The sequence below is a fragment of the Rousettus aegyptiacus genome, unplaced genomic scaffold, assembly GCF_014176215.1.
Source record: "Rousettus aegyptiacus isolate mRouAeg1 unplaced genomic scaffold, mRouAeg1.p scaffold_m13_p_9, whole genome shotgun sequence".
Classification (NCBI taxonomy): domain Eukaryota; kingdom Metazoa; phylum Chordata; class Mammalia; order Chiroptera; family Pteropodidae; genus Rousettus; species Rousettus aegyptiacus.
This window is the reverse complement of record NW_023416312.1, coordinates 3,740,341-3,763,998: the sequence shown is the minus strand read 5'-3', so window position 1 is coordinate 3,763,998 and position 23,658 is coordinate 3,740,341. Positions and strand designations below refer to the sequence as shown.

General features: G+C 36.8%; 1 protein-coding gene and 1 pseudogene across 1 annotated transcript in view; one reads left to right on the top strand and one right to left on the bottom strand.

Annotated features, from left to right (window-relative positions):
* Positions 1-2,988: 2,988 nt before the first annotated feature.
* Positions 2,989-23,658, bottom strand: part of MOSPD2 (motile sperm domain containing 2) — a 41,969-nt gene continuing 21,299 nt past the window's right edge. Inside the window, exons 6-15 of the mRNA XM_016119095.2 lie at positions 22,279-22,339; positions 20,033-20,071; positions 15,365-15,489; positions 12,710-12,886; positions 10,901-11,013; positions 8,717-8,813; positions 7,790-7,886; positions 7,274-7,403; positions 4,995-5,097; positions 2,989-4,413 (exon numbers count right to left, since the gene is read on the bottom strand). Of these exons, the coding sequence (XP_015974581.2) occupies positions 4,276-4,413; positions 4,995-5,097; positions 7,274-7,403; positions 7,790-7,886; positions 8,717-8,813; positions 10,901-11,013; positions 12,710-12,886; positions 15,365-15,489; positions 20,033-20,071; positions 22,279-22,339 (1,080 nt within the window). The 3' untranslated portion in view covers positions 2,989-4,275. The remainder of the gene's footprint in view (positions 4,414-4,994; positions 5,098-7,273; positions 7,404-7,789; positions 7,887-8,716; positions 8,814-10,900; positions 11,014-12,709; positions 12,887-15,364; positions 15,490-20,032; positions 20,072-22,278; positions 22,340-23,658) is intronic.
* On the top strand, positions 11,635-12,422 carry LOC107497384 (annotated as a pseudogene).

Sequence of the window (23,658 nt, the reverse complement as noted above, 5' to 3'; positions counted from 1 at the left end):
TTATATACTGTAGTCTTACAATAAAGTAAGACAGATTAAGAAAATCGTAAGAGAATATACACTTACAGTATTTATTGAAAAAAAGTGGACCCATGCAATTCAAAGCCATGCTGTTTAGGGGTCAACTGTATTGTCTTCTCTTTTGCTGTTTAGTGAAGGTAAAGCTTTCAGACCTGTGCTTTCAACACTTTAACCTGTTACTCAGACACGGTAGTTCTGGGTACTTGTAACAGATGAGCATTGGACTTGAGATACTAGTTCAACGCTTGGCTCTGAAACCAACTAGCCACTTGACCTTGGGAAAGAGAATTACTACTCGAGCCCTTGGATTCCTTATCTGTAAACACACAAGCTCTTATGATGTATTCCCAGACTGTTCAGGACAAAAGAGCATGCACTGGTAGAGTTTTGAGGATCCAACTCTCCCTCTAGAAAGACTCGAAAATGTGCATATATCTTGCCCCTATGGGTCAGGGAGATGTTCCTCTATGTTCTTGCCAGTGGAACCAATTGTCTCAAATACTTTAACATGCCTTTGCATGGCAGGGGACATGACGAGTGGGGTAGGGAAGGGAAGAGAATCTTTGGACATTACAAGGAGGTCATTTTATTCAATGTAAGGACAAAGTTATCACGAAGATGCAGAAGATCCTGTGATATTTTTATTATTACAGATTTAAGGGGAAATGGTTATAGGTGGAGTGTTGCAAGATCAATCCTGTGTGTTTTTGTGTGTGTGGTGTTTGAAGGGGCTGTGGGTGTGGTGGTGGAGGGAAACATCTGGGCGTGTCTTCCTCAGACTAGACTGGAAGGGACCATCCTTCACAGCAGTGAAGGCAGGCGAGCATCACCGGCCTTGGCAAATGCATTACTTCCTCTCACATTCCTTGAAAGTAGTACTATGATCGTCAGACTTACTTAGGGATGAGGAAACTGAGGCTGAAAGAGGTCAACTAACGTTCCCAAGTCATACGGGTAGCAAGTGGCAGGCAGTCGTATTTGAGAGCCCTCACTCCTAACCATCATCGCCTCAGCTGGAACAAATGGGAGGACTTCCGTTCTGTCCTCCTGGGCCAGGGAGAGGATGGCAGCCCCACGCCTCTGTGGGCCCATCAGGACGCCTCAAGTTGCTGGTGAACATTTAGGGGAGAGAGATGAGAGCTCCCCAGAGCTCATTTCCTAGAAAAATGTGTTTTAGGAAAGGAGACCACACCCCTACTGTCCCCAGTATGTGTGCTCCCTGGTGGGTCAGTCGTCTTTGTTAGCTCGGTTTTGATTTTCTCAGATGGTTGTGTATCTCTCCTCCTTTTTCATTTTAGAAGATGGACCCGTCCTATTCGTTTTATTTTTGTGGAGCAGTAGCTGCCATTGGGTTGGTGTGTCCTCCGCTAGCAAGGAGATCACACTGATAGTCCCTGGTGCCTCTTTCCCCCTGACCGCCCCTCCCCAGCAATGCCAGTGCCCAGTGCCCCCTCACAGGGACCGCCTTCCCTGTGCCCAGCGGCCAGATGGGATGTGTCAGCCCTGCTTCCTGCTGGCTTCCATCAGGCAGGAAGGTGAGTGGGAAGGAGGATGGGGAGGACAGGGAGGACGTGGGGCAGCTCTGCCAGACAGGTCAGGATGGAGGCCCCAGCCCTGACAGTGAGTCCAACGCTAAGTCCAAGGAAAACAGATCTCCATTGAAGAGCAGCCAGACCCTGACCCTGACCCGGGGGTGAGGAGAAAAGGGACACACTGACGACAGGTCACCTGATAATACAATTGTATCTCTGGAAGCTTGCAGGGCTGTCCTTATAAAAATGCAAAGCAAGTCTAAAAGAAATTAATGTGAGTTTGAAAAGGTCAGAGTGAGTGTGAACATTCACTTTAAGATACTTTATCAATCAGAGACCAGAGATTTTTCCTGATGATGTTTATTTCATAAATGCAATTATTTTTCTAAAACATATTAAAATAGAAAACATTCTTCTGATCAATTTATACAAAGAAAATACCAATATAGTAATAAAAATACTGAAAATATATGAAAAGCACCAGAACATTAGAGAAATTACACTGGCAACAATTCTAGGAATATATTTTTTGCAATTGTACAATAAAGTGCTATTAAATCCAGTCAAAATTAGTGGCAAGATATAAAAAGTTATGGTTTTAAGAAATCTGAGGCTAGGTTCCCCAGCAATTGCATCTTTAGGCTACTTGCAGATGGAACTGATGATGTTTCATTAATGTTTTCATGCAAAATCTATTCATTTCCATCTTCAAGTGAAAACAATCTAAATGTTGACACTTGGTAATCTGGCCGTGAACAGGTCAAGTGATGGGATTCGAAATAAAATTAATTATAGGGTATCAAAAATAATAGTCCTGCAAATGTGATTAAATAAAATCAAATGAAGACAGAATAAAATCGAATGCAAATGTATGTGATTATGACAAGTACAAAAGTTTGGATGCCTCTGATTTTATAGTTAATTTTCAGTGATTTCACTGTCACATTTAATAGACATAAACATTAACAAGATATGTTAATAAATTCAACTGGCCAGATGTTAGGGAAGCACGTTTTCGTGAGCTAATGTAATTTTCAGATGAAACATTAAAGGGACACTGTTAGGACGATACATTTCCAATTTTGACTATTTCCTCATTTATTTGCCGAGGAACAGAAGACACATACTGGGATTAGATTAAGTTAAAGCTGGGACTGTGACATGTAAGTACACAGGGAGGCAGTATGGACAGTACTTAGGATGGGCTGCAGTCACTTTCACTTCTGGAGTTGGCAAACTGAAACAGAAAAACCCAAATTAAGACAAAGTATCAGACCAGTGTCCTTTTAAGGTTTTATTTCCTAGGCCAGTTTTGAGGGGGCTCTATTGTATCATTTTTCATAACTCAAGTTTGGAAGCATCGACTTCTCCAGATGAAAGCCGCCTACACTGCACCTCAGAATATATATATAAAAAAAAAATCTCCCAACATGGCTCAAACAAAACTCAAGATTTATTTTACAAGCAGACTTATTTTTTTCTTTCATATAAAGTAGATTTACACATGAACCTATATGGACTGAAAGTGGACGTATTTATGAAGAAAACAAACTAATTTCATTTACCTCTACTCCTGGAAGGTGTTTCTTTTCAGGAAGTTCGGAATGATCCTCAGTATTACTGTGACAAAGGCAGAGTATCAAGCAAGTCACTAAGCCCTGGCATGAAGGTTTTATAGTTGGTTACGAATTACGTTTTTCACTCTTAAGAGGACAGACAACTCATGTTTGAGTTTCAATTTTTCTTTTTTTCCTTCATCCTTATAGATTACTCTGGGGTCTTTTGTCACGTTTCCTTTTCATCGCTGACTCTAACAAGGAACTGAAATGTAAACGAATGATACTGCTGTGCATCTCAAAAACTAATCTTTCAAAAAAACTTTATCTCTTTTCATTTAGAAAAGAGGGTGCAATAGAAGATCAGGCGTTTGGAATAGATGAAGCAAAAGGCTCAGGGTCCGGCCATAGGAGCAACACGAAACCATTAAAAAGACTCGAAAGCGGGATGGAAGGGTCCCTCTGCATATCACTAACAGAATTCAAAGAAAATCCAACCAAACTTAGTTTCCCAGATTCTGAGAGTGTTCATTAAAAAGTCCAAGATTGATCAAAGGCCGGTTGTTAAGGAAGACATATAAGAAACAAAGGCAAAAGGTGGTTTGGCATTAAATAGTTGTACATTCCCAAAGAATATTGACTAGCGTCTGGAAGTAATTCTCAAAGTTACAAAGTCATGATTACAGAAATTACTCGGTTTTTTTTTCCCCCCTAATATACATGTTCTATATACACAGTATAGAAAAGCTAATAAGTTGGCTCAGCTGTAATAATTATGTCATAAAAAAAAGCAGATTACACTTTTTGGCTGCAACAAAGCATGTTATACTTTTCAAAGTTCAGCTCATATACAGATAAAACTTAAGCTTTAAAAGTGTTCATTTCAGATCAAAAGGAAAAAATAAGTTATGCCTCAACTATTAATTTACACAACGGATATGCCTTACTTTTACAACTAGCTTAATATGCTTTTAAGATCAATTTCTTCAGTGTTTCCTTATTTCAACAGTTTATTTTCAAGACATGTATCTATTTCCCTGTGTTGCACATTTCTTTTTAGGAAGCACTATGTGTGACGCTGTTAGTAGCATGGTGGAAGTGTTCTGAGTCTTACTTTTTTCAACTAATGGACGAAAGAGCCATGTAGCCTACTGAGCACCACCACTTTAACCGTACAACAAATAGAAGAGAGAGATGACAAAAGAAAGCGAGAGCACTGTTAAGGAAAGCAGCAGCTGCTGGAACCAGATGCAACGCTGAACTTGGTCTTCGAGCTTCCTATTGCTTTCTAGTAAACGATTGAGCTAAAGAGGGAGAAAGGATGAAAGAGTCGTATCAATAAAACAGTACATTAATCATGTGAATGACAAACGGGAATGTTAGAAATCCGAACATTTACTCCGAAAGGCTGGGAGCTGGAAATGCAATGGGGAATTAGATTCCTTTGGTGAACAGACCTGTTATCTGCTTACTCTCGTTTCGAAGAGGTCTAATTTTCTAGTTGAAAAATGAGCAATCACTTCCTGGAAGTACTGTCACCAGCTGTTCAGAAAGAGAGCCCCGCCCCCAACTCCATTTTTTTAAATTTTACATGAACTACATGGTACGTTTCCTATGGGATCAAATTTTCTGATTACTCCCCAAAGCGCTGTGTGCTTTGCTATATGGTCCCTAGTTCAAATTCAAATGGTCAGAGCTTTAAAAAAGTTAGATCTCTAAAAAGTAACTCGCTGCTTACCATTTCTGATTTGGCCTCCCTTCACTAAGAGAGCATTTCTGTCGTGTCTATGTCAGAGGTTTTCCTTACGTCAGTGGGGAAAAAATGGATTTCTAATGTTAATTAGTATAAAGAACTTTGTTTTAGTTAGGAAGGACGAACACTTACTTGTAGACACACATCTTCACTGGTTTTATCTGAAACGTTAAAACTACCATCTTTTAATGTAAGAGTGGTTGGTTTACTGCTCTCGACGATATGGCATCTTAACCTATGAGAATCCAAAGGAAACATAACTTAAAATTTTTAATGATTAAAAAAAAAAGTAGAATATAAAACAAAAAACCACAGAAATATATGTAACGCAGGTGAAAGTAAGAACTCATTCCTCTCCCCGGATACACCTAAGGCAGCAGTCCCCTTGTCTCTGAAGGGAACAGAATTTTCCACTCTGAAAATGCCTCTTTGGCATAAGGATTATCTGGAGCTGATTATTTTTAAAGAAACAGCAGACACTGGAAAAGCTGTGAAAACCGAGCAGAAGTTACCCTTCTGTAGGAGACATTTACACTTTTAAGGGAAATCTCCATTTGTAAGGGGCCCTCCCTCTCTGTACCTGCAAGAGGAGGGTGTGACTCAATCTCTTGAATGGCTCATCAATGGAGAAGGTAACGACCTAAATTTGTATAACTGCTTTTCCCCGATAACCTCCAAAACCAGGCCCCCACCCCCAACATCTTCCTTTGTCTTTTGCTGGAGACGGTGTTTAAGGTGGCGCCTTGGGGCATTTGGGGAGTTTTACTGTTTTCAGTATTCTCTCCAAATCTTACAGGAGGAGTACACAGTATTAACTTCGGTTTGGTTTCCTTCTGTTAGTCTTTGATTTAGAGTGGGGGAGTCTCAGCCAAGAACACAGAAGGGTAAAGGAAAATTACTTTTCTTGTCTACAGTTTGGTGACCTATCATGGGACCTGTTGAGACCGCGTACTGGCTTGAGAGCCTACAGACTGGATCTTGAAAAACTGGCAGAAGCCACAGAAGGGTAAGAATTCTTATCAATCTTGCTCTTGCAAATCTTACTCTAGTGCGGGCTGAGAGGGGAAGGGAAAAGTTTCACGGTGTCCCTTCCTTTCTAAATTTAGATTAGAAGGAGAAATATTTGAACTAGTTCTTTGGGGACAGTGACTTTAGTAGAGATTTTTGTTATGAGTGTTCTTTGTTTCTGTTGATCTTTTTTCCTCCCAGAGGTGCTCACTGTTTTATGTCTCTCGTGTCATTTGTCATGAGGAGAAAGAACCCCAGGCCCAAAGAGGTTTTCTTTTCATCTTGTTCTATGTCTTAAGAGCTTGGCTTTGTGACTAGCGAGAATGTTCTCTCTGGTCTCTGCCAGCTGGAGGGAGGATGGATGTGTCCACATGCATCTCGTGGCCAGCTGAACAGGCTTGGGGATTTGAGACACAAAGTGACAAGCAGCATTCTCTCTGTCTGACTGCCAGCTCCCATGGGAGTTTGTCATAAGGGGTCCTGGTTCCTGAGGGGTCTTTGTTGTCTCAACCTTCATCTATTGTAAGTGGTGAAAAAGTGCCATTCCAATAGTAACTGACCAGTGTCACTGATTAGTGCGTCTGTGGCTAGAGGCATCTCATGTTCTGGTAGGAAACCTGAGACACTTTTGCAATACGCCATTCTTGCTGCCTGAGACAATGAAGGGTTTTGCTCTTATGCTAATTCTGGAGTGAACTTTCTGACCTTGTGAGGACTACATTTTTGAACCTTTTTTTGAGAGAACTCTCCTGTCCGTGGTAAAGCCATAAAAAAAAAAGGCTTATTGGTTTGAGTTGATATGGAGATTAATATAAGATCCTACCTGTCAATGGCCAGACAATAGATCCTTTGAATTGAAAAACTTTCTATGTTTGGAAAGTAGAGAGCTTTCATCCTAAAAAATTCTTATTGGTATCTAAGGAAAGACCGAATTGAAAGGAGGACACAAAGGAATATGGTGGCTAGCAAGGGACTGCCTTAGCAAGATGAAATGACAAGGCTCTTTTTGCCCTCCACTTTAAGAAGGTATTTACCAAATTCAGACAAGAGTTAAAAGATCAGTGGCTATTCAGTTCCTACTCACAGGGACCCTGACTGACTGCTAAGGGGTATTCTTCCCACCCATGATTATATTGTAGCTAAAAGACAAGATCTGTGTTTTGATACATCCAGATTCTTATACTGGCATGTAAGCAAGTGTCTGCTATTAGCAACCATCTGGAGAAACTCTAGTTCTCAATCACCTGGGTACCCTACAGCCTTACAGAACTCAGGGCCCACACTAGATGCCTCAATGTCCGCCAAACTCTGGAAGGAAGCTATGTCTGTACAGCCCACATAGGCACATTTTTCTTTCAGATCCTTCCCCCCTACATTGGAAGGCCTGTGAGTAAAAAGCATACCTGTGCTCCATCACTTTGTTTCTAGGAACTTCTTTCCAGAACTGAGTCAATTCTGCTGGGCCTGTGCCAGATGACTGTTCCATTTCTGCAGCCATTATCAAAAAACGGTCTTGGACAGAGACTGTTAAACCTGCATTCCAAAAGGGCAGCTTATCATATAAACAGGAATCTTTATAAAGGATTAGATATGTGGCTTAAGGCATTATTCTAGAAAAAAACATTAAGGAAAAATAAGAATATGAAACTACCATAAAAAGGAAAAAGTTCTAAAAACGAAGACTTCTTTTTTGAAATTCAATTTCAACTGGCATCAGTTTAAACAATTTTACTCAATTTTTTAACGCTGGGAAGGACTTCAGAGACCCATTTGCCCATCTCGTTTTACACGTGGGAAAACATGCTTACAGTGCAGTGAAGTGACTTGCTGACACTTAATTTCTAGATTCTAGTCCAGCTCTGCTGAATCATCGCCCAGCCCCAGGTCCCCCCCCAAGTGGTCATCAAGGGACAACTTACCCCCATGGGGAGAGACAACTATGTCAACTGATGCGCCAGGGTCACAGCTGCTGTTGCTGGGCTTGACTCTGTATTTTTCTGGAGCAGTTGTTCTTACCTGTTTATAAACACAGTAGTCACATAATAACCTTTATGCTTTCTGGGGGAAATGGTTTAAGAAGGACTTTTAACAAAATCAGCAGTTAATAACCTACGTTTACAAAGTAAGCTTGGTGGTTATTCATAGAACGTTTCTTACCCCACCAACAGGAAAAAAGCAAATTGAGCTATTTAAAAAAAATCATTCATCTTTTAAGTCCAATCGTCACTCAGTCTTTCTCTTAAAAAAAAAAAATTACTCCATCTGTTAGTTATTCTGTCTGCTCATTGTCTGAATTTAATGATACACATTCAGAAAACTGAATGCACATTAGAACACGATACAATAGTGTTCAGAAATTAAAAAAAAAAACCAGTAGATAATCAAAGGACATCCAGACATCCTAGTGGTTAAATTTAAATAGATGATTTAAGGAAATAACATCTACAGTGCGGGATGGTGGTAGGCTCAGTCTTGTTACACTAAATGCCCTGTATCAGGTTAGTACTCAGTATAAGCTACACCCCTAAATATATACTACCTTGGGGAAACGTGCCTTGGATTGTATAGTTTTATTTTTCAGTGTTATGATAAATCATTCATATAATGAAGTGGTTTTCCTTTTTTTTTTCTTTAAAAAATGTACAACATATGTTAAACCCTGGGATGAATTTGGGCATTATTTCATGTCACATGGTTAGAACCAGAAGGCAGCATAACATGCCTAAAAATATCAAAAAAACATTGTCTAAATCAAAATGATCAATCTTTCAATTAAAATGTAAAAAAAAAAATGTCAATTTCCCATGTCAAATTTTCACACACAATTTATTCTTTCAGAAATTTACCTTAAATGCCACTATGTTTTTAGTTACATTTGTCAACACTATTAAAGTTTTCTTCTCTCCAGATTCTGTACTTCCAAAATACAGTTCTTCTGCTGGGCTAAGTGGTGACAAAAACATAAGTCGTTTATTACTCAGAATCAACGACAACGTAATCATTAGCTTAAAGAAAAACATCAGTTATCATTTTGAACTTGTTTGTATACAGAGATTTCATCAAACAGACAAGATTACAAAATAATTACCTACTATGTTTTGTATTTTAATCTTACTAATTCAATGCATGCTATTTAAAAAGTCCTACGGTTTTGCCAAGATCAAAAGCAAAGGAGGAAGGAACAGAGGATAAGGAAGATTCTGAATTAGTCCTATAATCAGCACCACCTTAAGGAGCATTTACTTAAACTCTTGGGAAGATGATAGATAATAAAGCAAACAAGGAATTGCTGCTTCAGCTTTACCTAATTACAAACAGATTAGAATGCGGTGTATTTTTATACACCAACAGAGAAGAGCATTACTTAAAAAGAAAGATCGTTAGGGATATATTCAGGTAACAATAATTTTTTTTACTACATAAAAGCTTTTTCTCTGTAATAGGGAAGAAGAAATATAAAGACAAATAAAATCTGGGGTGGGAACTGCAGGAAGAATTTGTCAAACAGTAAAATCAGTGAGCCTCAAAATGCAAATGTTACTATTTTTGGCCACTGTAATGCCGTAACCTTAAATGAAAAGAAAAAGACTCCAGCTAAGTTTGTATAGTTTGATTACGTAAGCCGAATTAAAGCAAGTGCCTTCAAACAATGGGCTGGACAGTGTTTTTGTTTTAGATAAAAAGGTGAATTTGTCAGATAGCACTAGACTTTGAGATACATCTGTAAATAGATTCCTGTTCTATTAGGAATGTCTTTATCTCAGAGATGTTTGTTCATCTAGAGAGCACACAGTTTTAAGGATGTGCTCTCCCAATAGGGCTTTGCCCAGCTTTGGACAAGACTGTAAATGAGCATGGTCGGTCGCTGGCTGCCTTTTAAGACTCAATCTGAAATATGCTATAGAGAAGACAGGAAGGTTTTGCATCTCAGAACTGCTCTCAGTGACCAGCAGAAAAGTCATGAGAAGCTCTGGGGTGAGAGACATAGGTTGGGTCCCTTGGGTATGTGTAGAAGTGCTGTGACTTTCCTGGGGCGAAGGCAGGGAATGGCAGAGCCCAAAGTTCCACTGTGGCTTTCTCTCTAGCCAGCTCCTCCGGCCATACCTCGGCATTTATAAGCCAGGAACTACAGTTTGGACAAGCTTACAGTGAAAAACCAGAGTGTATAACTTCCAAACCAGTAGAGGGAAAAATAAACTCCAAAGAGGGAAAATAACAAAAACCATGGAAAACAACAGGCATGTCTGAGTCCTCCCCCCTTCCCTCCCACCTCCCTTCTTCCCCCTGTCTCTCTCACACACGCAGACATGACAAATCCGATTCTAACAGTAATCAAAATACATGCAAACAAATCTTGTCAATTAGAGAATCTCAGATTCAATTTTTAAAACAACTTGTTAATAACAGACATACCTAAAACAGTTACGTAGAAAGGTTTCAAGTAAAGATGTAGAAAATGATACATCAGGTCATCACTAAAGAAAGATGGTATATAAGACTGAATAGATTTACCAACCAAAAGCATCATTAGTGAAAAGAGATCTTTACATAACGATAAAGAAACAAGCTTGAATCTTATGGATTGTATAACACTGAAACAAAAATAGAGATGAGCTGAAATTTGGCTTTAGTAAAAAAAAAAAAATCGATTTCTCTGGTTCAGCTTTAGCTTTTGGAAGGTCAAATCAATAAATGCCTACATTTCAATGTTTCTGCCATCTTTGAACTTGTGCAAGTCTAACAGTATCAGTAAAATAGGAAAAAGGCGTGTTATTCAGATTTCCTGTTAATATATGAATATACACTTTTATTATCTGATATGATAATGAGGGCCTTTCAAACATACTCAACAAAATAACAAAAAGGTAGTCAAAAATATCCACTGTCTGGAAACCAAAGCGAATCTTCAGTAACTCTTAATTTTGTTTTTCTACAGTTTCAAAAACAGTATAGAAGTTTTCTTACTTTACAGTTCCCTCAAGATGATCAAAATATGTCAGAAAAGTGTAGCTAATAAAATCTTCCCCTACCTGATGTGTAATAAGGGCCCCTTAAACACACTCAATGGTTTCTTGAAAGCTTTCATCTTGGAATCAACTTTTTCATTTTCTTCTGCTTTAGAAGTAGGTTCGGTTAAGTTAATCTGAAGACAAAAAAAATATGAAGAAAATAAATTTAGTTTCATACTGACAGCTGGGCTGGTCATTAGGTCAAAAAGTAAACATTGATTCGATTCAAGTTATAGTCTTTAACATAGTTTTATTATATCTAAATTGGATAGTTAATATATATTAACATTACCTTAACACATTTGAGTGCCTACTAGAAATGTCACTGTAGGAAATATAACATGGTCCGTTCCTTAAGAGTCTTTAAATATGTTCTGAATTGTATTTATCAAGACCCTGATTACGTATAACAAGGTGACAACTGAGGTGAAACATTTCATATTTTGAAAATATGAAATGGGGGAGATCAAGATAAAGTTTTAATAAATATCTAAAATATTTTTATTTGAAATTTTTGTTTCTGATAAATATTTTAGATAAAATGATTCTTTCTAGGTGCATTTTGCCAATTTTTATACAAAAGTATGGAACTGGCCCAGCCCATCTGGTCCATCCTTCCTCTTTCTTTTTACACATATAGAGGGGACTTTCCTGTTGCGAGTTGCATGGAGTCAGCTTGCGGGTCTCTGAGACTCGAGAACTTGAGAAGTTCTTTGCGTCCTGGGGACAGGCCCCATGGCTCAGTGGCTGTAACCATGTCACAAAACAGGTATATTGAGTTATACCATAAAGGCTATGGATATTGTTTGAATTACCATGAGAAAAAGAGAAAGAAGGTCGAGAAGCTCATGAACTTTCAAAGAAGCAAAAAGATGATTGCTCTCAAAGCTAAGCTCTACCATAAACAGCGTCATGCTGAGAAAATACAAATGAAAAAGATTATCAAGATGCATGAAAAGAGAAACGCCAAACAAAAGAATGATGAAAAGACTCCACAAGGAGCAGTACCTGCATATCTACTGGACAGAGAGAGACGGTCTCAAGCCAAAGTACTTTCCAATATGACTGAACAAAAATGAAAAGAGAAAGCAGGAAAATGGGAAGTCCTTCTGCCCAAAGTTCTTGCTCAGGGAGAAACAGGTATTAAAAGTTATTCAAACAGGGAAGAGAAAGAAGAAAGCATGGAAGAGGATGCTTATTAAATTCTGCTTTGTTGGAGATGGCTTTACTTGAAAACCACCTAAATGAAAGTATCATTAGGCCAATGGGCTTACGTTTCAAGAAGGCCGATGTAATACATCCTGAATTGAAAGCCACCTTTTGCCTGCCAATTCTTGGTGTAAAGAAAAATCTCTCATCCCCACTTTATACAGTTTTGGGTGTTATTACCAAAGGGACTGTTGTTGAGGTGAATGTGAGCCAGTTGGGCCTTGTGACACAAGGAGGCAAGGTTATTTGGGGGAAATATGCCCAGGTTACCAACAGTCCTGAAAATGATGGATGCATAAATGCAGTCTTACTGGTTTGACAGGTTTCATACAAGTAACTCATAATTATTGAAGACTACGCACCAATCAGGAAAATCACCTTGTGATGTTTCTGAGTACTAGCCAACAGGTTACGTGTCTGCACTCACTGAAAGAACTATTTATTTTATTGTAAAGAACATTAAAATGCATTAAAATAGCCAAGCTTTACCAAAAAAAAAAAAAAAAGATATAGAGGGGAAGAAAGTTAAGTGAATTACTCAAAATCACATAGCGAGCCAGTAGTAAAATTGGGGCTAAGGCCACAGCTTTTGATTCGATTTCATTTTATTCTTAGAATTACCTTTTTCAGAAGAGCTGACTGTTCTTCATTAGAAACTGTTTCTAAGGTTTCTTTGCCATCACTTTCTATATCTTCCTTACTTGAAGTTTCATCTTCACTGGCAATAGGCCCATTTTCACACAATGGCGTCTGGAAGTCATCGTCTATTAGTGGTGGATAGCTATACTTGAAAGGATCCTAAAAGAAAAGAATCTTGGGTCAGCCTGCTAAGAGGTTGGTAGAAAAAAATAATTCTCTTAGTAAAGTTAGAATTCGTTTCTTTGGCCAAAAGAACAGACTGAATTAGACAGTGAAATTTAAAACCAGAAAGGGAAAGAGTAATAAGTGGTGTGGGATAACTGGCCAGCCATCTGTGAAACAAGCAAGTTGGACCTTTAGCTCACTCTTTACACCAAAAGAATTTCAGATGGATGAAGGCTTTGTATGTGTGTACGTGTGTGTGTGTGTTTTAAAAACCATATAAGCTCTAGAACCACACACAGGAGGATTAAAAACTAAACAGGGATAGCTTTTCTAAGCATAACACAAAACCTAGAAGGCATACAAATATTGACAAAAATGGAGCACACTAAAATGAAATTTTTTTTTTTACAAAGGCCACGACTGGGGAAATATGTACCATACATCAGAAACAAAAGAGTTTTTGTTAATACTACAAATCAATGAGAAAAGACTAATGACCCAACAGAACAAGAAATAAAGGAATGGTATAGTTCATAGTAAAAGGATGAAAACTGACTTTTAAATAATTAAAACATACTCAATTACAATAAAAAAAATCCAAGTTAAAATAATAAAATAATTTTTACCCGACACTGGCAAAAATGAGAACGTGTGGCGTTGGCAAGAATGTGGCTCAAGCACTGTCACACATTAATGGTAAATGGGCACAGTCTCTTTCGAGGGGGATTGGCAACAGCTGTCAAAATAAACAACTGACGGTACCCACTGACCTACTGGTTTTGTTTCTAGTTTATCCTCTACTTATACTGCTGTACCCATGCACCAAGTTACTTATAAGGATAGTCACTGCAGCGTTATTAATAATGGAAGAAGGTTAGAAAATAACTAATGTACCTTCTAAAGAGAATTGATTAAATAGGTTACGTTATATCCACACAGTGAAATATTTTGCAGTGATTTAAAGAGTCAAGTAGACCTCTATGAATCAATAACCTAAAAATGAAGGATGTGAAAAAAAATCACAATAGAATGTATATGATACCTGAACATTATGTGAAAAAAGCATAATGGATGGAATATCTCCAGGAGAGAGAACTTGGAAACAGTGACGGCCTCTGGGGAGTAGTATTGGGCAGTGTGACCTGGGGAGGGAGATGTACTTTTCACTGTATTCTTATCAGCCTTTGGTATTGTCTGCTGTTTCTTAAAAAATCACATGTATGTGTTACTTTTTGGAAAAAAAAAATTTACGTTAAGAAATAGTCCTAACTACAGTCTTGACAACAATGTATCTTAAAGAAATATGCCACTAACAGCAGAGGAGAAATGACCTGCTCTACCCCAAAAATAAAAATAAAACTTATTAACTGCTATTAATTTTAAGCTAGAACAATTCTATGGGCACATTATAAAAAAGCGGCAAATCAATCAAGTCACCATTTTGACTAAGGGTAGTACTTGAAATGAACCATATCCTGTTTGTCGAGGTTAAAATGTGAAATAAATCTCAGAATAGGAAAGCAGCAAACTTTAAACATATTCAAGTTTTCTTTTTAATCGGAAAACAAAAGGACATATAAAACTTTTCATCTTGCTATCCCCTTGTCAAGAAGGCAGTATCCAAAGTAGATTATGAAAATCAAATAATATTATCAATCAAGTTAACCCAAAGCATACCAATTCCATAAGTTTCACAGTTTATAAAAAAGTCATTATCACAAATGTTTCACTGTTATACTGTATTAAGAATTTAACACATAACCTACTTACTCTTGGTCTCTCATTTGTAAGTAGTAAAATCATATCCAAAAAAATCTTGAATAGTATATGTTATCTTTTAAATTAAAAAGATTGTTCAACAGTAAAAAATAGGAAGCAAACTCATCAGGATGAAACTGAACACTTTATGGCTATTAAGTAATTTATGGTTCGTCTCTAGACACTGGAATACTATGCAGCCATAAATAAGAGTAAGGCAGCTCGTCAGATTGATTTGGAATGATCTCTAAGACATGCTGTGAAGAAAAAAGCAGGACGCACGATAGTGTATAAATACACCGCTGTCCAAAAGAGATGGGAAGGAGAAGTATCACATATGTATTATGTTTGCTTATACATATAATACATATGTACTATAGTTACATTTATTTCCAGGCAATATAGAGGCCTGGAAATAAATATAAGAAATAGAACTGGGGAGGAAGATGGAGTGGTTGGGATAGCAGTAGACTTTTTGCTGAATACTTGTTTCTGAATACTGAATACTTTCCAGTTTAGAATCATTCAAAAGTAGCAATGTAACATCTTAAAAACGTAAGAAATGTCAGAAACACTGCTTGCTATTTTGGGGTCTCTATGATCTTTCTTTGGATGTTATGACAGTGCTTTTCCCTTTTTCTTGAGGAAAGAATACAGCCTGATGTGCTGTGGCACGGTCTTATTTTAGAAATGAGTATCAGGTACTGTACTTACAGTTCCGCCCATGTGGGGAGGCAGGTATTCTGCACTGACATAGTCTTGGACTTCATTTTTACTTGTAAACTTCAACAAACTCACTGCTTCTGGACCAAGCCAGGATTTCACAATTTTGAAAGCAGCTGAAGAAAAAACAGTCATGTTATTAAATTCTTTTCATTCCCTTTCTCAATTAATTTACTGTATGTGCTAACTCAGGTCTTCTGAAATTAGTTCGGGCTAAAATCCGTTAATATGTGTCTCTGATGATGGCATGATACTTAACATTCTCTAATTCTCGTGGGCTGTTACACTGTGACTCCTTATGGGTTTCAAAAGTTCCATGAAGATTCAGGAAGATTAAGTTACCCTGAAGTTCTCTAATAAACTTATCAGGGTTTTGGTCTCTGCACAAATCCATCAATGATTCCAACTGCTAAGATTTCCAGACACTGAATCAAATAGCACCGTGATTCAGGGAATAACTGCACAGTGGTATGGGAAGTGTCATCTGCCTTACGCTTCTGATAAATCCCCACTCTGAAACCCCACCTCAAATGGCAAGTCAGGAAGTAGCTCTCATTATGGGTGTGAGCTGGATCCAGACTTAGCAGCCTAACCCCAGACTTCTCTGCCGTTCTCCCAAGCCCTGCAGTTTATGTAACCGTGAGGAATTCATGGACTCTGCCGTTCTGATTTATACTTAATTTTTAAAACCTCCTTTCCATTGCGACATTCTAAGCACATTTTAAAGGAATTAAAAGAGGAATCCTGCATTAAATTTGCAAAAGTGTCAAAAAAAAAAATCAGGAAATACAACGGCACATAAACATTAAATAGTACTTAAGCGAATTACATTTTTATTTTGGCTAATTGTGCTTAAAATTTTTTTACATAACATTTACATTTTCATTAATTTCCATTTTAAAAGTCTGGTAGTTGACATGTTTAAAATTATGCTACTTGAATTAACTAAAGTGCTAAATCTGATTTTTTTAGAACAGCTTAATGGAGATATAATTTATATACCATAAAATTTACCCCTTTAAAGTATACACATCAGTGATTTTTAGTATATTGGCAGAGTTGCACCAGCATCACCACTATCCAATTTTACATTTTCATCACACCGAAAAGAAACCCTCATCCGTTACCAACCTCTCCTTATCTTTTTTTCTCCCATTCCCTGGCAAGCAGTGATCTACTTTCTGTCTCTATGGATTTGCCTATTTTAGGACATTTCATAAAAATGAAATGATGTGTTTTTTTTTTCTACTGGCTTTGTTTACTCAGTGTGTTTTGAAGGTTCATCCATGGTGTAGCATGTATCAGTATTTAATTCCTTTTTATGGCAGAATGATTTTCCATTTTATGGATCTATGTAGAATATTTGTTCATCCATTCATCAGTTGATGAACATTTGGCTTTCTGCTTTCACTATTATGACTAGTGACATGAACATCTGTGTAGAAGTTTTTGTGCAGACGTATGCTTTCAGTTCTCTTGGGGTTATTTATACCTAGGAGTGGAATTGCTGGGTCATATGGTAATTCTGTGTCTAACTTTTTGAGGAACTGCCAAACTGTGGTGTGCACCACTTTACATTCCCACCAGCAATGTATGAGGGTCCAAGCTCCTCCACATCCTTGTCAATACTTGTTCCGCTCTCTTGTTTTAGCCATCCTAGTGGGTGTGAAGTAGTATCTCGTTTGGTTTTGCCTTAAATTTCTCTAATGACTAATGATGTTGAACACCTTTTTATGCATCTTTGTATATATTTTTATATTTTTGTATATCTTCTTTGTAAAAATTTCTATTAACATATTTTGTCCTTTCGAATTGGTCCATTTGTCTTTTAATTGTTGCACTGTAAGTTATTTATATATTTTATACATAAGTCCCTTATCAGATACATGATTTGTAAACATTCCATTCTGAGAGATGTATTTTAGCCTTTCAGATGGTATATTTTGGAGCACAAAACTTTTAAATTTTAACAAAAGACAATGCATCTTTTTTTTCTCACTTGTGTTTTTTTGGTGTCATATCTAAGAAACCACTACCTAATTCAAGATCACAAAGATATACTTTTATGATTTCTTTTACGAATTTTACAGTTTTAACTCTTACATTTAGGGGTCTGATCCATTTTGAGTTAAATTTTATATATGATGGGAGGTAAAGGTCCAACTTCATTCTTTTGAGTGTGGATGCATGTTCAGTTGTACTAGTTGTACTTTTATTAAGAAGACTATTCTTTTTCCACTAAATTGTATTGCCACCATTGTCAAAAAATTAACCATAAATGTTTGGGCTTATTTTTGGACTCTCAGTTCTGTTTTATTGATCTATGCGTCTACCCTTATGTCTCTACCACAATGTCTTAATGATCATAACTTTGTAGTGAGTTCTAAAATCAAGTGTGGAAGTGTGAGTCCTCCAATTGCATTATTCTTTTTCAAGATTATTTTTATTACTCTGGGTCTCTTGCATTTCCATATCAATTTAAAGACAAGCTTGCCAATTTCTGTAAAAAAGGCAGCTGAGATTTTGACAGAGGCTGCACTGAATCCATCAATTCAGGAAGTATTGTCATCTTAACAATATTAGATCTTCCAGTCCTTGAATAAGAGCTGTCTGTTTACCTATGTCTTGAATATCCTTCAGTGGTGTTTTATAGTTTTCAGTGTACCAGTCTTGAACTCGTTCTAATTTGGTGTTTTATAGTTTTCAGTGTACCAGTCTTGAACTCATTTTAATTTTATTTCTAAGTACTTTATTCTTTGAGATGCTATTATAAATGGAATTGTTAATTTCATTTTGGGAGTATTCATTCCTAGTATACAGAAACACAACTGATTTTGTGTATTGACCCTGTAACCTGCTACCTTGCTGAACTCGCTTATTCTAATAGGTTTTTTGTGTTTGTATTTAAAATTTTCCATTCAGAAGATTATGTCATCTGTAGATAAAGATAGCATTACTTCTTTTCCAATCTGGATGCCTTTTTCTTTCTTTATCTTGCCTCAATACCCTGGCAGTATAAGTGGTGAAAGCAGACAACTCTGTCTGGTTCCTGATCTTAGGGGCAAGGCATCCATTCTTTTATTGCTAAGTAGGATTTTAGCTATGGGTTTTCACAGATGCTAGTTTTACATAGACACCCTTTGTCGGCTGAAGAAGTTCTCTTCTGCATAGTGAAGAATTAACCTTACCCAAAGAAAGGTCTGGCCTTTGCCCTCAGCTTTTGGGACCTTCATGCCTGATACGACTGTCTTTGTCTGGGGGCCTTGGGCCAAACATGCACAGTATGATTTAGGGTTGGGCTTTCCGTCACACAGTATCGGTAGACCTCTGGAAGAGACTGGAAACTGATAAAAGCCGTGTGGTAAATCGATCAGGCTTGCGTAATGGAACTCCGATAAAAACTCTGAATGCCACAGTTTGGGTGAGCCTCCCTGGTTGCCAATACTCCACGGGTACCACCATGTATCATTGCTAGGACGTTAATTTGCTACACATTTGGTAGTCCCTGGATTCCGCCCTCTGTTTTTCTTTTCTTGGCTGATTTTAACCTGAATCCTTTCCCTGTATGTAATAAATCGTAACTGTGAGTAGAATGGCTTACAGTGAATTCTGTGGGTCATTCTAGTGAACTTGAGAGTGGTTTTAAGAATCCCTTGAACTTACATCTGGTGTCAGAAGTGAGGGTAGTCTTGCGTGTGGACTACCGTGGTCCCCCTAATTTCAAGTTGTTCCAACTCTTTGCACCTTCTATTCCTAGTTTCTTGAGTGTTTTTATCATGAGACTACTGGATTTTGTCAAATGCTTTTCCCGTGTCTATTGAGATGTTGTGTTTTTTTTTTTTCCCTTTATCCTATTGCTATATTGGATAATATTGATTGATTTTCATATGTTGAACTAACTTTGCATTCCTGAGATAAATCCCTCTTGGTCATGGTGTACAATCCTTTTTATATGCTGCTAGATTTGGTCTGTTAGTAGATGGAAGGTGGGTCCACCTGTATTCATAAAGGATACTCGTCTGTCGTTTTCCTGTCATGTTATTAGGAATAGACTTCTCTCAAAAAATGAGTTGGGAAATGTTCCTTCTTCTATATTTTCGGAAGAGTTTGCAAAGGATTGATGTTGATACTTTATATGTTTGGTAGAATTTACCAGTGAAGCCATTTGGACTTGGTCTTTTCTTTGTGAGAAGTTTTTTGATTACTAGTGTTTTTCAGTAGTTAAATATTTTTATTAAAAAATATATATCATGGGGGAAGGGAAAATATATCATGACTGTCATAAGGACTATGGGACTACAGAGACTTTGAATTATATTTCAGATTTATTCCACCTTCTTCAACACCTGAAGCCCATGAAAAAACCTAGTAAGGCCTGTGTTCTATGAAATACCCCATTCGTGGGTGGCAAACTGAGGCTTCTGACTAGTTTTATTTGAATAGCTGAACATCTTGAGGCTGTTTTTAGAGAAGACAAATGAGTGTCCCCAGAGCCTGGGGGTAGAAAGTTAGCCCAGTTTGCTTAGGAACAGCCTTCAAGTGTTCTACACCAAGCACAATATAAACATTTTTTTAAACAACCACAGAAATATGGCTAAATCGGCAAAGATAAAAGTAAATTAGGCATTTCATTTTAGGAAGTATAAATAATATACTCACCATTCATTATCCAAGGCATATCAAAGATCACTATTTTTGCTGAAAGATGAAAAAAATTCATTGAATGTGACTTAGTACCAGTATAGTAATATCACTTATACCTGACCTAGAAAAAATGTTGATCTAAATATTACTAAAAACTGAGCTAGCTGACCCAGTTCTAAGTCAGTGAAGTGTGAATGGTAGCACTAAACCCACAATGGTGAGGGTCCCACTCAGGAGGGTGGCTTCTGGGAAATGAATGATGCCCTATCGTTGTCCTTTGGTAAGCAGCCTGTTCTTTTGTTTATTGCTCTTGTTTGCAGAAAGGTACAAAAGAAAATAGTTAAGTGGTAAGTGGAGTCTTGAGATGTGGCATGTCATATTAGTGCTGAAGTCCACTGAACTTGAAAATGATTTCAACATCAAATTTATGGTTTCAATTATAATTTTCTAGAGATTATATTGTTAAGCCACTCTCAAAGTTGCCCCCACCAGTTTAATAAATCATCATGTTTGAAGAAACAAAAATTAGTTCTACTTTTCTTAATATTATGAGCTCTAGGAAGCCAATAATTCCAAAGTATACATAAGTATTATTTGCATTCTTAGATGAAGATATTAACATTTGTGAGTAAGAACCAGAAACCACACAGGGGGATTTTTGATATCCATTTTTTTTTTCTTCATTCCAGAAGAATCAAAATGTAATTTCACTCTTCTCTGAGCAGAAAGCCTCCTCGAATGATTCTGTTAACGTAGGATAGTGAAGTACATGTGAAGGTATCTGCAAAGAGCTACCTGCTACTTAATACTTCAGTCTTCGTCTGGAATATGTCTAAAAAGATTTGTACTCAAGATATTAAGAAATAGTATACATTTCATGACAGATTTTAAAGCATAATAAATTTAAAAATCTACAAAATTCAATGTCAGCAAAACTACATTATATAGGTAGAATATATACCTATATCTCTAGTTCCTTATCGCTAGTTATTGGAATGAATATATTCCAAATAATCTTTATATTGAGCCATGCATTTATTACTAGTATTGTCAAAAAAAATCTTGGATGTGTTTTATAAAGTAATAATACTATTTAATGGTTCTTTACAAATTGCAATAGATATTTTGATGAGTGATTATTTTATTTTCATGGTGTACATAAGAGAAACAGGCTAATAACATTCCCTAACTGACCACTGGCTGGCACTGCTCAGCACACGTTATTAACTCAGAGTACATGTCAGATCCAGTAAGAATTCAGGAGGAGCAGCAGGTCCTACAGGGTCCCCAAACCAGACATTGCGTTTACTAGAAACGTTCGTGAATACTCTCTGGAGACTTAAGAGCATAGGGCTGGGGTGGCACTGATCCTCGATATGCATAATGCTTTCTGTCTATTCCTCAGTTCACAGTAATAATGCAAAAGCATACAAAAGTAAGATGATTTAGGGATTTTAGGCCTTTAGTGTCACCCGAGTCACAAGTCCCAAAAGACCCTAATTGTGATATCTGCCAGGAGTGCGCCCAAGCAGACCTGAGAGTTTCCATTTTCTGAAGTCCCTGTTGCCTCTCTCCTGGCTTCTCCCTTTCAACCCACTGAGGTAAAAAAATCTTTGTTTATGTGGTATGGCATCTCCATTTCTCCATGGGGAAATCATCACATAAATCCAATAAATCAAAACCGAATAAGATTTAATTAAGAGTTCTTCGTTCAGGTAATAAATGAAATAATCACAATTAAAAACAAAGGAACTTCAAATGCCAGATTCACATGCAGTACAAGATAGCAAGTGTTTTCAATGACAGTTTTTAAATAGCGATGAGTAACACAGTGTACCATATGTATGCGTGTTGTTTATCATAGAGTACACTTTATCAATACTGTTTATCTGGTTTTTGTATGTAAGAAGTTCCAATATAATATTTTAAAGGCATTTCTCAATTGAAAGATTAGTAAAAATGGGATAATCTTGGAAATAAGTATGTTTTTATGTCTCCATGTGCGTATGTGTGTATGTAATACACATACAGTTTAGAACTTAAACTCTTAAAACTAATTGTAAAGGACAATGATTATTTATGAAAAATTTCCCCTGTACCTACCAGGATATGCACTGAAATGTCTATGAACACACTTAAGCTCTTTATCAGAAAACAGTGTTTCAGCTATTAAACACTATAATAATATAAAACTCCACAATTCTCAGACATTGTCTACAGTTTTTACACATCATATTTTTATAAAGAAGTAAGTTACTTACATAGGTATTTAGGGTAATAAACCTTAAAGCAGTTGATGATAAAGCGTACAAAATCCATGTCCTAAAATAAAGATTATACGTTCAAATCTTTTAGAATATCCACATTTGAGAATTTTAAATCGCACATTTCTAAAGGTGATGAATTATTAAATACAAATGAGACAATTATTAAAGTCTTTTAAAAAGCTCATATATAAATATCTATATTCCTAAGGATTAAGCTATTAAGTCATTAAGCTACTTAAAATAATCAGTCCTAAAAGTGAGTTAAATCAGAAAGAAGCTTAAGCATCATTCATGTTACCTTAAACTAGAGATGCCCCAGGCTGCTAAGGTAACATGGACCTAAAATAGATCTAAATGGGCCTAAAAGCAGTCCCCATAGAGAAATTCTAAAGATCTGTTTAACAATTAAATTATTGAAACAAATGTACAGTTCACAACCTGACTACTTGAAATGATAATACATGTTTGTAAATTTTGGTATATTTGCTTTTTAAAGTTAATTTCTATACCTCATAATAGCTTTAGTAAAATATATTTCATTAATCTTTTCCATAACAGCTAAGTTAATCCGGTCATATTGACCTGCTATATCCATTTTGTTTCTAGCTTCTTTACTCTTATTTAGGGGCCTAGAATTAGAATTTCTTAGTTTATATTCAAATGTTCATTGACTCCATTTCTGGGAGACTTTATAAACATAGCTGTGTGGTTGGTTCCACTGCCTTGAACACAGCAACATGAAATTAGGTTATAAGGATTATGATTCACATGGATCATTTCATTCTATGTTATTCCACAGCCACAGGCTGATTTACTAATCCTGATCAGCCATCTTATAAGAACTGCAGGATATCTATTATCCATCCATTCATCCGTCCATCTATCAGTCTATCATCTATCTATCTAACCAGGCAAACTTAGATCCATCAATTGAAAGGTGGGTTGTCCTAGAAATGAGAATCTGTAAAGTCATTCCTAGCATGTGAGTTAGAGCATCTTTAACTCCAGTAAACTGAAAATAAGTATTCTGAACTATTGTAGGCATTTATTATGGGATAAATCCTAGTATATAATACCTTTATGACTAATCATTATATCCACTGTGCATAGAGCTTACTAATTTATAGTTAAGTAAGATTCAAATATCTCCAAATAGCTACTTATATATAAATTTGGTTACCTAGTATATGGTCTGTGGCACCCAGAGACTGCCTAAAAACGTCTTCATCCAATATTCATCTTTTATGTAATTGAATATCTTTGCTTATAAAATCCCAAGTTACTGCTGATTCAAGTGGATCTCATAGGCTGCCACTGGTGTACATATTATTAGTAGGTACTACATTAAAGAGCTCCAGGAAAGTACTGGTCTGC